A 14149-nucleotide genomic window follows, 5' to 3' on the forward strand; every position below is an offset into this window, starting at 1 on the left:
GGTTGAATATTTGTGTTTCACAGGAAGAGAAGCGGATCGCCAAAGAGGAGGAAAAGGTGGCGAAGATGTTGGCCAAGGAGGAGAAAAAGCGCAGCAAGAAGGAAGCCAAGGAGGCACTGTTGGCGCACGAAGGTGGTAGCGGTATCAAGTAAAGCGTGCGATCGTGACACAGGCACGCGGGACGGGCGAGTTTAGCTTCCAAAGCACAACCTGGGCTGTATATTGAGGGCGAAAGAAAAGGGATACAAGGATGCCGACGGAGTACGGACATTGGCTCGAGCTGTGGTTTCTCTGTAGGGGGTTACAAAGCGTCGCTTGTCGAACGATCGATGGATCATATTGATTCCGGTGGGGAGTATGTGGCTGCTGTGTTGCTTGAAAACTGAAACGAACGGCCTGGTTGTGGTTTCGATTTTCCGAATCAATCAGCCGTAGTCAACAAACGATCCCAATCTGGTGGAGGCGCCCAATTCGAAAGTACCCTATAAATAAGTCGATCCAACGTATACAAAAAAAACCCGCTTCCCGGTAGTAAGAGTTAGCGAAAGGGAAAACCCCAACAAACATACATATCGCGCACGAAGCGAACGGAGGACAGTTCGTTCGGAAAGTTTCGAGGACGTGTTATGAACACATCGTCGTGCGATCACCACCTGTTAAACAAGCAGCTGATCCTCGCGAGCTGGAGGATCAGATCAGAGCAGCAGCAGCAGCATCAGTAGTAGTATTAGTAGTAGTAGTAGTAGTAGTGGCGGTAGTCGTAGTAGTGGTAGTTGCAATAAATGTAACAATTACGTTCCTAAAGCTGTGTCCACACACTGTATAGTAGAAGGTGCCACGCGTGATCAGGGAGAAAGCCCACGCACAGCTCACAGCGGCCAATCGACAACGTAACGTATCCTAGCAACGACAAAGATGTGCGCTCGCGAACAGGAAATTTTAACGTTCTTTTAGGGCGATTCTTTTTACACAACACCGACGCACACCCTCACACAGGCACACGCAAAATTCCGAAGCGCATCGCTTTCAGACGAATAGACCGCCAGAGTAGAAACCATTTCCCACCACGAAAGACGAAACTGTGCAACCATTCCCCACGTCCATTGACTGTATAGGATCACCCTGTCTCAGGACCTCTCTCCTTCTCTTTCTATCGCTCGCTCTCTCTAGTTCTATACTTTAATATCCCCACGAGAAGTGTGACATCCGCTTCTCGCTTCCGAGTGCCAGGCTACTAGTTCCGCCCGGTGATGACACAGACCATCAGTTAAGTCCCTCGACCTTCAAACAATCGGTTCGTTTTCCACAGAAAGTTTACTAGCCAAGATTACACATAATTAACAACGATAACGAGGCGACAAAAGGATCACATCACACTCTCACTGACGCACTGGACACGTAATGTGAAAACAGCAAAAGCTCACTGTGATAGGGTTTCCACTCGCGTGGTGTGTAGTTCGCGGGTTGCTCGGATCCGAACGGGCACACTTTTAAATCTCATTCAGGGCTCAAAGTTAATACTCAAACCCTTAACAATTAAAAGGCATTGCGTTGGCACGATCAAATAATAAATGTAAATCAATAAAAACCAAAATGGATTAAATAGGACGAAGCAGCGTTAAGCGAAGAAAACCCTTATGAAATTAACTGGAAGTTTTGTCGCGCACTGAAGGCAATCTCCATGACCGAGTGAAATGGGAACCGCGACCGCGATTCGCCGTGCAGTGGATTATGTAGGTTTTGCTATCAATTAAAAACGCGATCAGCTAAGTGAAGCTCAAACCCAACTGTATCAAGCCCCCCACAGAAATTAAACCCTCCCCGACACGGTAGTGATTCCGTTCCAAAAGCATCGTCGAAGCAGGTGCTGGTATCCCAAGAGCCATACAAGACAAAAACTAAACGTCCCCCAAAGTAAAACACAGAGCAATAAATCTATTCGATGTAAATAGTAGTACCGAAGCTAAGCTTAAGTGCGTAACGTTGCATATTTGCGGTAAAAACACAAAAGGAAGCCGGAAACACTAGAAGTAGAACTCGGTAGAGAAAACTGCCCGCTATCGAAGGTCCACACTATCCAGATGCCAAATACATTCTAAAACATTCAACAGCCCCTTGTCTTGTCCGCCGGACGGCCGGACTTTTAGAAACTGGGCTCCCGGGGCGAGGGTTCGAAGTATAAGTACGCGACTCAATCCAGTCAATTTCGAGCCACCACAGAGAACCGTGTTTCCGACGACTTCCGGCACGGCGGGATGCCCCCAGAATCAACCGGTACTCCCGCACGCACACAGGAAAGCCCTAGCGAAGTACGTTTCGATAAATCAGGAACCTTGTTATAGAATAGACTGCGTGTTAGTTAATGTAGTCCACGGCGGGCGGCCACTGGAACACAGCAAACAGTTACTCCAACCAATAAAAAGCCATTACCTCCGTTCCGGGGAGAGAGTTGATCTTTGAAGAGTTCCGTAGATTGGTGTGTCCTGCCGGGACGTAAGGGTTGCGGTTATCGGTTTTATTTATTTATTGTTTTGTTTTATACCCTTTTGGTGGTCCTTGAAGATTGTTATGCGATTGGCGCACGGCTGTTCACCGACGGTTTCAGATCGAACAAATAGTATTACGGAACCATCCGCAGTAATGAGCTCGATGCCGCGTCCAATTCGGACTTCTTTCTCCGTGCCGTAAAATTCCGAACCGTTTAAAGAAACCCTTCCCGCTCCGGCTCCGGCTACCGATGAAGACCGTTTTTAATTCCAAATCTCTAGAACCCGCGAACCCGTTCCAGATGCAACATTTTTTCTACCACAAAAGGGACCGGCGGCTTCCGATGTTTACTGTTGATGATTGTTATCTAAGGCTAGGGTGTGTAAAAAGCCACTGTGAATGAGAGGCGCAAGCGAGAATGTTAGTGTTTTAAGACGAACATTACAAACTCCATTGACCCTGAGGCACGAGGCACGAGGGCCAGTACTTTGTGTTTTGTTTTTATTACGACGTTACCTTTTTAAATCGCAACGGCGGAGATGCGGAGAAAGTTCCACAAACCGAAACCCACTTCCCCGTAGCTACCAGAACTAGCTTTTGAAAAATAAAAATATGTTAAAAATAAAAATACGGTCAAGAGCCAAGAAATTAAAGAAAGATGGTTGAGCGTTTATCATTGTGCTTCATTGTTGCCGCTTCGCCACATTCGCCACTAATGCTTCTGGGGCAAAACATAGAGAGAGAGAGATGACATTCGCAACCCTAAGACTATTATAAATATTGAAAGAAGGTCCGATGGACTTCTTCGACCAATTGCGTGATCCATGGCTCGATCGGCCTTAATCCTACTGCTGCTGCTGGCCAGCCCAGTACTCGACGGCCTTCCGCTGGATGCACTCGTCGATCTTCGACTGGTAGACGATCGGGACTTGGTTCTTGCAGTTGTAGCCACCAAGCTTATGGATAATCGCATGATCAAAACAATCGATGACACCATCCCCGTTGCAGTCCTGTCGGAGGGTAAAGAGGGTACCACAATAAATCCCCTGATTTTCATCGCTCCCGAAGGACTCGCTCACCTGTCCGAACTTCCTCATGTAACCCTGCACGGTACGGGCGGCACAGTACGGTTCGTTGGCGCAATTCGCGTACGCTGCAATCGGCAAAGAGAGGTGACATTAATAATGCAATCAAACCCCGCGGAGCCCGCGGTCCGGTAACACGATCCTACCGTGCTGCGAGTCGGGGGAATCGCCCAACTGGACCGGCTTCCCGGCGTCGGCCCAGTACGCCCAGGTGATCCGGAACATTCCACAGACGTCGCCACTGCACCGGACGGAGGCATCGCAACCGCTGGACGCTTCACAGATGCACGAAAGGCACACATCCGTGACGGGATTTTCCTGGCCGGCTGTGGGGCGACACAAAAGGAATTGAGAATGAGAGAAGAATGACCGATGCCCTTAGGGCATATGGGTCCGGGTCCCGGAAGTTGTCAGCCGCATTCGGCCTCCCAACCTCCGTGACGATTTATTGCCGCAACGCGAAATGGTGGATCATCGCAACCTTGGAACGATTACACGCTCCGATCGCCCGATCACTTTGCGGTCTATTGACAGGGACTGGGTAATTGATTGCTTCCAAGCCTCCGGTAGCTCCTTTAGAAGCGACGAGTCAACTATCCCCTTATCTCTGACTGGATGCTGGCACCGGTAGTGAGCATCGTCGAGCACTGGCCCACGGCAGCGCTGATTATGAGGTTCGACGAATGCGAGATAACACATCAATCATTCAGTCGTGGCGGCGATGGAGGGTACCAATCAGCCGGTTCAAGGGATGGCCCTTGCGATTGCAGCAAAAGGGAAAACGAATGTTTTAAGAATGGAGAAGGTAGCCTGTTAATCTGTTAATCAGGGGGAATCAAGCCGCAAGCCGGAACATAAACATGGAACACAGGGTACCAAATCACAATAAATAACACAATCTATAAGGTTTGCCCGGCTAACGTTTGAAATCGTCACAGGGCAACATATGTTCGGGAGAATGTCCCATGGATTGTGCAGTACCGGAATAAGAGTCGTCCCTTTCATTCCCTTTCGATCCCTTCCGTTCCCTTTCTTATGCAACTTTCATGAAATATTTAAATACGAAATATTTCAGCAACAAAAGGGTTGCCATCTGGTGGTATGTCCTTGTACCGTTCGAACAATTTACGCTATCTTCTCGAATAACTGCTCTTCTGGTGAACTACAGTTTAAAAACATAATTTTTTAACTAAACCTACAACAAACAAGAGCCATCGCAAAAAATTTGTATACCAGAGGACGTCGCAGATAAGTTCCATCCGCGGACGCAAACGGGGCTAAGGACGGCCAAAGTTCACCTACCTTAAGTGGCCCCGCCAAAAACAAAACTCTAGCTCCACTCGTCGGGTCAGCCGGACATCCCTGACCTCCGCCTCGTAGGCCTTCGGAAGACGCCGGGGGCAAATAAATAGTCGCTTTCGTAAGCCACCTCCGCCGAAAAAACGCAGACAATTAATCATCGCGACACGCGCCACTAACGAGCAGAGCGGCCCCGTGTTCCCGTTATGAAAACCCTCCCAGCGCCCAACGGGCCGCCGAGTAGGGCCAGAAAACGGTGCTCTTTCGGACGATGACTTCACCGGCGTTAAGACGCTACGAATCCGGGAGCAACCGCAACAGCAGCAGCAGAAGAAAACAGTGGCCCGAAGAAGGAATTGTCTTGCAATCCCGATCAGCCGAGCCGGAACCAGTTCAGAGAGCCATCAAGGCCGCAGAATCGGACCTCGGCTCTTTGAGATCTTTGCGTAAACAAATCGCGCTCTGCTCGCGATGGACTTCTTCCATAGAGAATGGAACAGAGGGATCAAAGTGACTCACTACGGCACGGAACGGTTCGTCGCAGAAATCACACGATCAAAAAAATGGTAAAACCGGTTAAGCCGTAGGCTATCTACGGCTCTGTTGCCTTTTTCGGTCATTAATGATATGCATATGCAAAATCATTTAACTATTTCATTATTATCAATTGTCACAGTAAGCAGAAGGATTGGTCTGCATTTGCAGAGACGATCCTATCAACAACGGTTCCCCTTCGCCACTCACTGCCGAGAGCACATAAAACATATTCCCAAGCTAACTAACCGCTCACCGGCCAGTAAATGGATGCGGAATAGCCAGTCACCAGATTTTCACACTTTCCGGTCGTCGTGACGCAAATAAATCATTATCGCCCTAATCGGCCGGTCGCTGAGAACAATGCAGTTTTCTGTGTGTGACAGCATCTTTATCACGACGGGTAAATCTGAGGGCAAGTCGCTAATTACCAGCCAGTCTACGACAAGTGATCCCGTGTGTCACTGTGACTGCGGTATTCGTAGCTTGCAAACGATCATCTCAGAAATTGATATTCACTTCACGCTTCGCGGCTTACCAACGTGCGAAACATCCGCCTGCACGCCACACAGTGTGACGCCCACAAGAACGCACAACCACGCGATCGTCACCGAGTTGGACACCATTTTCGACTCCGTGAATCTGTAGACACTCGTCAGCTGTGTGGATCCTTCACTACCTGCGACTGCTTCGCGTGCCACGATCTCTGAGACTGAATTGTTGGGACGCTCCAAACACCGAGAAGCTGCGATCGTTGCCAACGATCGCTTGATTCATCCGCCCCATCCATCGGCCCATCGTACGTCCTTCGGTGTGTTCACGTGCGCGGTGCGCGAATGAATTCCGCGGCGGCAAGCATGATGTCATCCGCGATGCGCCCCCGGGAAGGCGACCAAGCGATAAGACGACACCGCTGAGCCGCTGCGTAGCATTCCATTTCACGGGGCCACCTTTTGTGTCCCGGGACGATATCCTTCTTTGTTACCGTTCGACCCTATGCTCATGGAAAGCTCTTTGCTGTCGGCTGATAAGCGGTCAACCTTCAGCCGAATGTAGCGATAGCTTCTTTTTGTGTTGAACAAAACTTCACATTCCGTATAGGGGGACACCAAGCGGAGGGCAAAGGTCCATCATTTGCCGCTGAAACATTTTTACAAAACATTAGCATTTCGGATAAAACTTTTACCATCTTATTTATCGTAATTGATCGGTCGTAGAGGAATAGGTGACTAATAATAGCACCAGCAGCATGCCCATTTTACGATCGTTTTAACCACGTTTTACGATGCACGTTTACGACGGTAGGTGGTTCAATTGCAGCGCTCCATAAGAACGGCTCATTATCATGCTTTTCTTGCGCTCGGTACACCGCATCCGCTAAAGAGACGGTCAGCATCGCCGGCGAAGACGCTCAATGCCATTGACCGAAGAGGTTCAAAGAACCTAGCGAACCGATCACTGTGCGATCATGTACGCAGAAGAAGATCCCTCAGACGATTAACATTCAAAGCACTGGTTAAGACGGATATCTACAGTTCAGTTAGTAAGTTCAACAGTAACGTTCCGCGAGGTCAGTGGTTATGCTGATAAATATTAGGGTTTATTTACGAGTAAAATGGTCAATCAGCGAACTACAAAAATGGGTGGGGAGTGAGCTTGTTGAGTAGTAAGAAGTTAGTCGGTAGCTATCAGTAATAGTTGTGGGTTTGCCGTGTCCATTTTTATCGGTTGGTTGTTGGTGGTAGCGTTAGACTGTGTTACGGAGCAGCATCTCCGAGTTATTGGTTCCTTTTTCCCTTGCGTTGTTCTGTTTTGATTTATGTTATCTCGCATCGCACCTTATGGGGATGTGGATTATGTTTTAATCTATTGCCGATATTGATTGCCACCACCCAGACTTGAAGCTATGAAGATGCACCCGAGCATACGAACAAACCGTATTTCCTATGCTACTCTTGTCTCACTATGTACAGTCCCCCGGTTCTGTCTTACTGCAGTTCAGCAGCTTTCCTCGCTTTCTCTCGCTCTCTGTTTCGAAGCGTTAGCTAAGCACGATACATTGTGAATACTGCATTTTCTTGCGCTTTTTTTCGCTATTTTATGTTTGTTTTTCCTTTTCTTTATTTTCAGCATAACAGAAAGCCACAGATAATGTACGCCACGAAAAGCAAACATTTGGAGTGACCAGCGCCGGGATACGTAACATAAAACACACACTCACACGGAGTCTAAAATCATTCGGGAGCCCCCCTCAAGCTTCAGACAATAGCGAACAAATGGTCAATGCATTATTGTAAGCGTCTAGCGGTCTATTGTGTACAGATTTTTAATGAGTGAGGTATAAGTGAGCCCCAGCGACACCGATAGTTAGTCTAAAAGTGTAAGCAAATGAAAATGAAGGGGAAAACACAGCCGAAGCTACTACTTACACGGCGTCAGAGTTGGAAAAAGCATTTGCAAACCATTAAATTGCTCCAAGAAGGGGACATTTTATATGATACGACGTTTGACAAAATTGACCGACAGATGGGCATAAGCCACGGCCCTTGGTCAGGGTACGTCGAAGGTGTTTCTAAAAACGGAAAACAATCCGCCGGCCCTTTTCGGTTCTCTCGCTTCTGTATCCGATTGTATTGCTGCTGGTGGTTGTGTTTCGGGGGGTTTAGAATCTGCAATTCCTGCTTTATACGCGACAGAGGTCCACACCTATCTACCAGTCTGCAAGCGAAATGACACCCAACCGAGGCGGACCGACCCCACAAAGCCGTCAGAGCGCTGGATCCGTTTAGCTGACAGTTGTTTTGTTCAATTTTATTTAAAACCATACTACACAACTTGCCGTATCATCTCTGTTTGCCCTTGTCCGACCACTTTGTGCTTACATTTATGGTACTTTAATGGTTTAATTTGCCACTCTGTATTATAATTTTGACCTACCATCGTTCCACCAAACTGGAATCCGTGTCACTTCTTATCTTTCGCTCCCTGAATCGAAAACTTCGAGCCACAGCTTGTCGGTCCTCTTTAGCTTCTAACAATCAAGCGCCCGTGCGTTTCAAGCGGATTAGAATGTAGTTTCGTTTTCGTCCACTGTGCTGCGTAATTTTTCTCTGTCTCTATACTTTGGCTATTTTCATTTTCCGAATTTTCATTGGCTACACAATCGAGAAGAACATGAGTATATGGAGGTGAAACAGTAGAAAAAAGGTCGCTTTCTCCGCTTCCGGTACATAAACCGAACCGAACACAACTCTTACCACAACATATACCCTGGCAACGGTGAAGGTAACGTAGTGCGTTCTCGCTCACTGCGCTCGAGTTCTCGAGATCCGAGTTCTCACCCATCTAACATTCGCAGTGGCCACCGTTCACAGTTTATTCGTTGCCATCACTTTCTGGTTGTTGGCGGCGAGCAGATTCTCTTGCACGATCGTACACGATACGGGATCGGGAAGCTTAATGTCCGTCCCAGGGACGGCACCCGTATTGGAGTACATCTCGCAGCCCTCGGTGCTGCCGGCGGATGGGTCGACAGCAGCGACAGGTTTCAGCTTTACCGATGCCATCGCCACGACCGCCGGTGGTTTGGCCGCGATGACCGGTTTTTTCAACCTGCCCACCTCCTGCCCGGGCGGCGGCACCGGCTGCTGACTTATGATGCACTCATTGTCGTAGATACCGCTCTGCTGCTGACCAACGTACGTGAGGGTCGGTGCGGCTGTCGTCGCCGATGGTGCTGTCGCTTCGTAGGAATGTGTGAGTGATGTTGGCGGTGAGCTGTGGGCCAGCAGCTGATGCTTTGGTTGCAGATTCTGGTAGCACTCGCCACCGGGCCCCATCAGGAGCGACTGGTGGTCGAAGGAATGCTGCTGGACAAACGCGGGCTGGACGGTGGACGGATAGGCGGTGGTGGTCGAGTTGCCGGAAGCGGAAGTGCTGCCTTGGTGCTGCCGCTGGGTAGGACTTCCCGGGACGCTCGTTTGTCGCTGGAAGAGGGTCGGATAGCGGACGCGAATTGAATCGACCACATCGAGCAAATTTTTCGCATCCATCGCCAGCACGTGGGCCGCTGCCAGCATGCTCCTGTGGAAGGGTAAAACATTGAGTTAGGGGACCATCGGTACACGGATTTCGTTTCTCAAACCATACTTTCGGTAATCGGCGTCAAGCGTTGTCTCGCTGTACTGTTGGGCCAGCCGCATGGCCGTCACCAGCTCGTGCATGTCTTTGGATAATACTTTGTGCGCCATTTCCACCTCCCTGCGTGTCGGAGGACATTGGTTAATATTTTGTCAGACGAAATGGAGCTCCAACTAGGCTACTCACTTGTGACACTGCGCCGGAAAGTTGGTCGACAGTTGATCGACCGCTCCCAGCAGTGCCCTCAGCTCGATGCCAACGTTGCGGACTAGATTCAGATACTCGGGTGCCTGCGCTCTATCGACGCCCTGGCTGAGTGCCATAATCGACTTGACCACGCTCGTGGTCGCGTTGTACACCATATCGTTCGTCCGATCGAGCGGCATGGTCTTGGTCGGTTCCACCTTCTTCACCGCAAACTTCTCATCACCCGACTGCGGCGTAGTGCACCGTTCCATCGATGAACTTTTCGATTTGATCATTCCACCACCGGAACCGGGTGTGTGTGGCCTAGGAAGAAAACCAAGATCAAAATAGCATAAAACTAACTGTTGTCGCGCTCACTCACGATCCCGTAGGCGAAACATCTTACCTCGAATCGGTCGTATTCGGTGTGGTGGGGTAGTGGTCACCCAAGCTTTGCGGCCCGGACATGGTGTTCTGGGGTGAAAAGTGTGGACTTTGCTGCGAATGGTAGCTGCCGGAGAGCGAAGACGAACCGCCACCATTAACCGGAGGTGTGCCACCACCGTCCGGGGGAACCGCTACACCGCACTGTTGCTGCTGCTGCTCGAGGGACATATTGCCAGCGGCCGCCGTTATCAGACTGAGCCGCTTCTTCAGATTGTTTTCCTCCTGCTGCAGCCACTTGGAATCGATTTCGCTCTCCTGTTGCTGTTTGCGCAGCTTCTCCTCGAGGTTCTGTTGCGTTTCCTGGATCTACGGAACGAAAAGTGCGAAAAGTTTCGCAAAATGTTGGTAAAAAGGGCAAGCTAAATAGAGTCTACTGGGGACAACGAGTTATTAAGGACTACCCCTAGTAATCAACAACCAAAGAATACTGATAAAAACCAAAACAAAACCAATACACTCGACATGCTACAACAAAATGAGAAAACGAGAAAACTCGAATGGAAAAAAAGGAAACTCAACCGAGAGAAGGGAGGACCACTGTGTGACCAGGAATCCTCAGAAATGGATTGTCGCTAGTCGTCAAACCGAAAACAAAGAGAGAGAAAGAGAGAGAGAGCGAGAGAAGAACAAAAACTGAAGACCAATACGAAACAAACGAAAAAAACACACACAGAGAAGCGTTGCAGTACACACCGTTCCACAAAAACGTTCAACATAACAGTGTGAAATGAGTAAAATCGGAAAATATCGATACTTAAAGGAAACACGCTAAAGGAACTTAGAAAAGACATGGGATTGAAGAGGGAACAACAAATAAGACGCGAAAAAGGGAAGAACAACTTAAAGAAACCAAGACAAACGAATAAAGTAGTCAAAAAAAGGCGACAGAGTGAGAGTGAGGCAATCCTTCTCTCTCTCTTTCTCTCTTGGTGAGTGAGAACCAACAAAAACAACACTACGAAGTTGAAGGCCTAGACACCTGTGGCACTGGTTGCTGCTGTTGAGTCTGGCCCATGGCCGCCGGCGCCGGTTCGGCCACCGAATGTCCAACCGGTGGCTGTGCGATCGAGCTGGCCATCTGCGGACCAAGCGCTGGTTGCGCTTGCTGGGCGATCGTTTGGCTGTGGGAGATCTTCATCGGGATCTGTACCTGCTGCGAGGACGCAATGCCTATAATGGGCCCCGAGGGACCAGGGACCTGACCCTGCGACAACAGCATACCACTTCCCGGGTTCATGGCTTGTTGTGCGTACATTTGCTGCTGCTGATGGATGGCCGCCGGCACGCCCCAGTGAGCCCTCTGCGGTGTTCCCTGTTGTTGCTTCGCAGCGGAACTGTACGGTGGCGGTAGGGCAAAGTTGGCCCCGCCCGTCGGTAGACCGGGTGAAACGGCCAACGAGCTGGGCGGCAGCATACCCTTCTCGACGCTCTTCTTCAGCGCGATCGATGCGCACGACTTAACGTTCACTCCGCCAAAATCGTAAATTTCCTCCTGAAACGGTTCCTGCTCCTTCGGGGCGGCCGCCACCGGGCTGCGGTAGTTCTGGAACGGCATGTTGCGCTCCAGGCTCCCGCCACCGCCCCGGCTCATCAGGATGTGCTGGTTGCGCTCCAGGCTGCCACCCTTGTACGCCATCTTGCCGCCGCTTATCATATCGCTCACGATCGCGGCCGACTGATTGCGCTCCAGGCTGCCGCCCTTGATCGAGTTCAGGAAGATCGATTGCGACGACTGCTGCTGTTGCTGCTGTTGCTGCTGCTGCTGTTGCTGGTGCTGATTGCGCTCCAGGCTTCCCATACGGGCCATGTAGCTTCCCGGCGGACCAGGCGCTCCCCGTTCCAGGCTGGCGGAACGAACCCCGTGCCCAACGCCTGGGTAGAGATCGGACTGAGTTCCTCCACTGTACTGGCGCGTGAGAGAGTTGGAACGCATGGCTTTGGCCGATCCGCCACCACCGGAGCCGCCGCCGCCACCACCGTACTCCATGCTCATTTGGCGCGTACGCTCCAGCGAGTTGATACGGGCGGCGTACGCCGACACAATGTTCTGGCCCACGTTTCGCTCGAGACTACGGGACTTGGCACCGCCCGGTTGTGACTCCTCCTGCTGCGGAGACTTGACGTACGCCGGCGAGGGATACGACGGACCGCCAGCGCCGGGCGCACAACCGTACGGCGAATAATTGGCGGCCGCCTGCTGTTGCTGCAGGGCGTAGTGCTGCTGCTGGTAGTACTGCTCGGCGGCAAGGGCTTGCTGCTGCTGCGCATGGTACTGCTGGTACGTCACGATCGCGTTGCCCTGCGGATAGTACGGCTGTTGCGTCTGGTGTTGCTGCTGGGCGTTCGAATGCATGAAATTATTGTTCATCAACTGCGGATTAAGGGCCGTCGCGGCGGCGGCGGTGCCGGAACACTGGGCTTGCTTCTGCTGGATGGCCTTATAGGTCGGCTCGATCGAGTGGGTTTGCTGGGTGAGTGCGTTGATGATTTCACACGGCACCGGGTAAGCCACGGCACCCGGTTGCGGAGGACCGTGATGATGGTGGTGGTGGTGGTGGGATGGATGATGGGAACCGCCACTCACCGACGAGATGGGCGAAGATGAAAGGGAGGGAGGAAGCACTGGCCCACCGGTAGCGGCGGTGGCCGGTGGCGGTTGCTGCGTAGCGAAGGACGAGCTTTGCGACATCGAAATGAGATTATTGTTAGCGGAAAGGACCAGAATATCCTGCGGATTTTTGTAGCGGTCCAAAGCATCGGCACTCTGGAGTTCCTCCCCGCCGGTGGCGATCGCACCACCGTACGGGTTTTCACTCCTACTCCACTGCTCGTCGAGCGGAACCTGCGAGGAGGATGGCAGTAGTGGATGGGCAACGTAAGTGTCCACTTCTACCGCGATCGACTCCTCGATGGTGGGATCGAGCTTGTTCAGCTCGGTCACGGGCAGGGGAACGGTTTTCAGCGGAAGGTTAGCGACGGCGAGCTCTTTGGCTGCCTGGGCGTTATCAGTATTGCTTGGTGGTGCGCTAGGGTCAAGGTCTACGGCTAGGGTGTTAAATACCGAGGCTGGTGTCGTGTACGACGACGGGTTGATGCCCCGCTGCTCGTTCTCGCGCATTAGCGCCGCCAGCACGGTCGGGTCACGGGCAACGATGTAGGTCTGCGGTGCACTCGGCATAAGGGGACCATCGGCTAGCGCAGGGGGAGAAAAGACCGAATTAGTCGCACCAAAAACGGGTGATCGACGAATGCAAACTCACCACCCATTGTCGGTCCTCGGGCCGGCTTCGGTGGTGCCATATCGTCACCGGCTCCCCACGACATTGCGGCCACCCGACGGTTCTCGCGGCGCATCGTCTCACAGTCCGTGTGGCGTTCCTCCATCAGAATCTCGCTGCAAAAGAGAAACGCTCGTTATTAGGCCATCCGAAGGACAACAGCACCGGGCTTCACCGCCACTTACTGGAGCGTTTCCTTGACATTCTTAAAGTTGGGTCGCTTGTGCGGCTCCAGTGACCAGCACTGGGACATTAGCGAGTAGAGGCGCGGCGGACAGTTCGCCGGCAGCGGCAAACGTTCACCGTTCTCCAGCTTTCCGATCACATCGCAGTTCTTCACCCCCTGGAATGGTTTCACGCCCAGCATGAGAATCTCCCACGTGCAAACACCTGTGGACACGAAGGAGAGCGTTAGCGAGGGGGGAAGGTTGACCGTGAGCGTTGACGACGGAATACCTACCAAACATCCACACATCGCTGGCCGTCGTAAAACGCCGAAAGTTGATCGATTCCGGTGCCATCCACTTGATCGGAAGCATCCCTTTGGTGGAAGTGTAGTAAGACTGGTCTTCAACCCATCTTGAGAGTCCAAAATCGGCAAGCTGCAAATATAGTGCCACAGTCAACAATCAACGATTAATAAAATAATTCACAAAACGTTGAAAACTATCGCTTCGTTCTACGATCTGCTCT

The 14149-nt window shown here is 51.2% G+C and overlaps 3 protein-coding genes across 3 annotated transcripts in view; 1 reads left to right on the plus strand and 2 right to left on the minus strand.

Moving 5' to 3' along the window:
• LOC128268231 (midnolin homolog) overlaps positions 1 to 152 on the plus strand; it is a 36525-nt gene extending 36373 nt beyond the window's left edge. Inside the window, exon 6 of the mRNA XM_053005269.1 lies at positions 24 to 152. Within this exon, the coding sequence (XP_052861229.1) occupies positions 24 to 152 (129 nt within the window). The remainder of the gene's footprint in view (positions 1 to 23) is intronic.
• Positions 153 to 2895: 2743 nt separating this feature from the next.
• On the minus strand, positions 2896 to 6106 carry LOC128274930 (lysozyme-like). Its single transcript, XM_053013281.1, has 4 exons — positions 5944 to 6106; positions 3719 to 3898; positions 3567 to 3640; positions 2896 to 3497 (listed from the first exon to the last, which is right to left on the minus strand). The coding sequence occupies exons 1-4, from the start codon at positions 6029 to 6031 to the stop codon at positions 3333 to 3335; spliced, it is 507 nt and encodes a 168-aa protein (XP_052869241.1). The 5' UTR covers positions 6032 to 6106; the 3' UTR covers positions 2896 to 3332.
• Positions 6107 to 8114: 2008 nt separating this feature from the next.
• LOC128278396 (uncharacterized) overlaps positions 8115 to 14149 on the minus strand; it is a 14624-nt gene continuing 8589 nt past the window's right edge. The window contains exons 6-13 of the mRNA XM_053017125.1: positions 13917 to 14058; positions 13642 to 13846; positions 13439 to 13572; positions 11158 to 13370; positions 10138 to 10484; positions 9732 to 10055; positions 9555 to 9665; positions 8115 to 9488 (exon numbers count right to left, since the gene is read on the minus strand). Coding sequence (XP_052873085.1) covers positions 8774 to 9488; positions 9555 to 9665; positions 9732 to 10055; positions 10138 to 10484; positions 11158 to 13370; positions 13439 to 13572; positions 13642 to 13846; positions 13917 to 14058 — 4191 coding nt within the window. The 3' untranslated portion in view covers positions 8115 to 8773. The remainder of the gene's footprint in view (positions 9489 to 9554; positions 9666 to 9731; positions 10056 to 10137; positions 10485 to 11157; positions 13371 to 13438; positions 13573 to 13641; positions 13847 to 13916; positions 14059 to 14149) is intronic.

This window comes from Anopheles cruzii, chromosome 2 (assembly GCF_943734635.1).
Source record: "Anopheles cruzii chromosome 2, idAnoCruzAS_RS32_06, whole genome shotgun sequence".
Classification (NCBI taxonomy): domain Eukaryota; kingdom Metazoa; phylum Arthropoda; class Insecta; order Diptera; family Culicidae; genus Anopheles; species Anopheles cruzii.

Excerpts from the sequence above, each read along its gene's own strand:
- LOC128274930 (XM_053013281.1), bottom strand. The coding sequence starts at position 6,031 with ATGGTGTCCAACTCGGTGACGATCGCGTGGTTGTGCGTTCTTGTGGGC. Across the intron at positions 3,899-5,943 it reads GGCGGATGTTTCGCACGTTG|CCGGCCAGGAAAATCCCGTC; the intron begins GTAAGCCGCGAA and ends GTCGCCCCACAG. Across the intron at positions 3,498-3,566 it reads ACATGAGGAAGTTCGGACAG|GACTGCAACGGGGATGGTGT; the intron begins GTGAGCGAGTCC and ends ACCCTCCGACAG.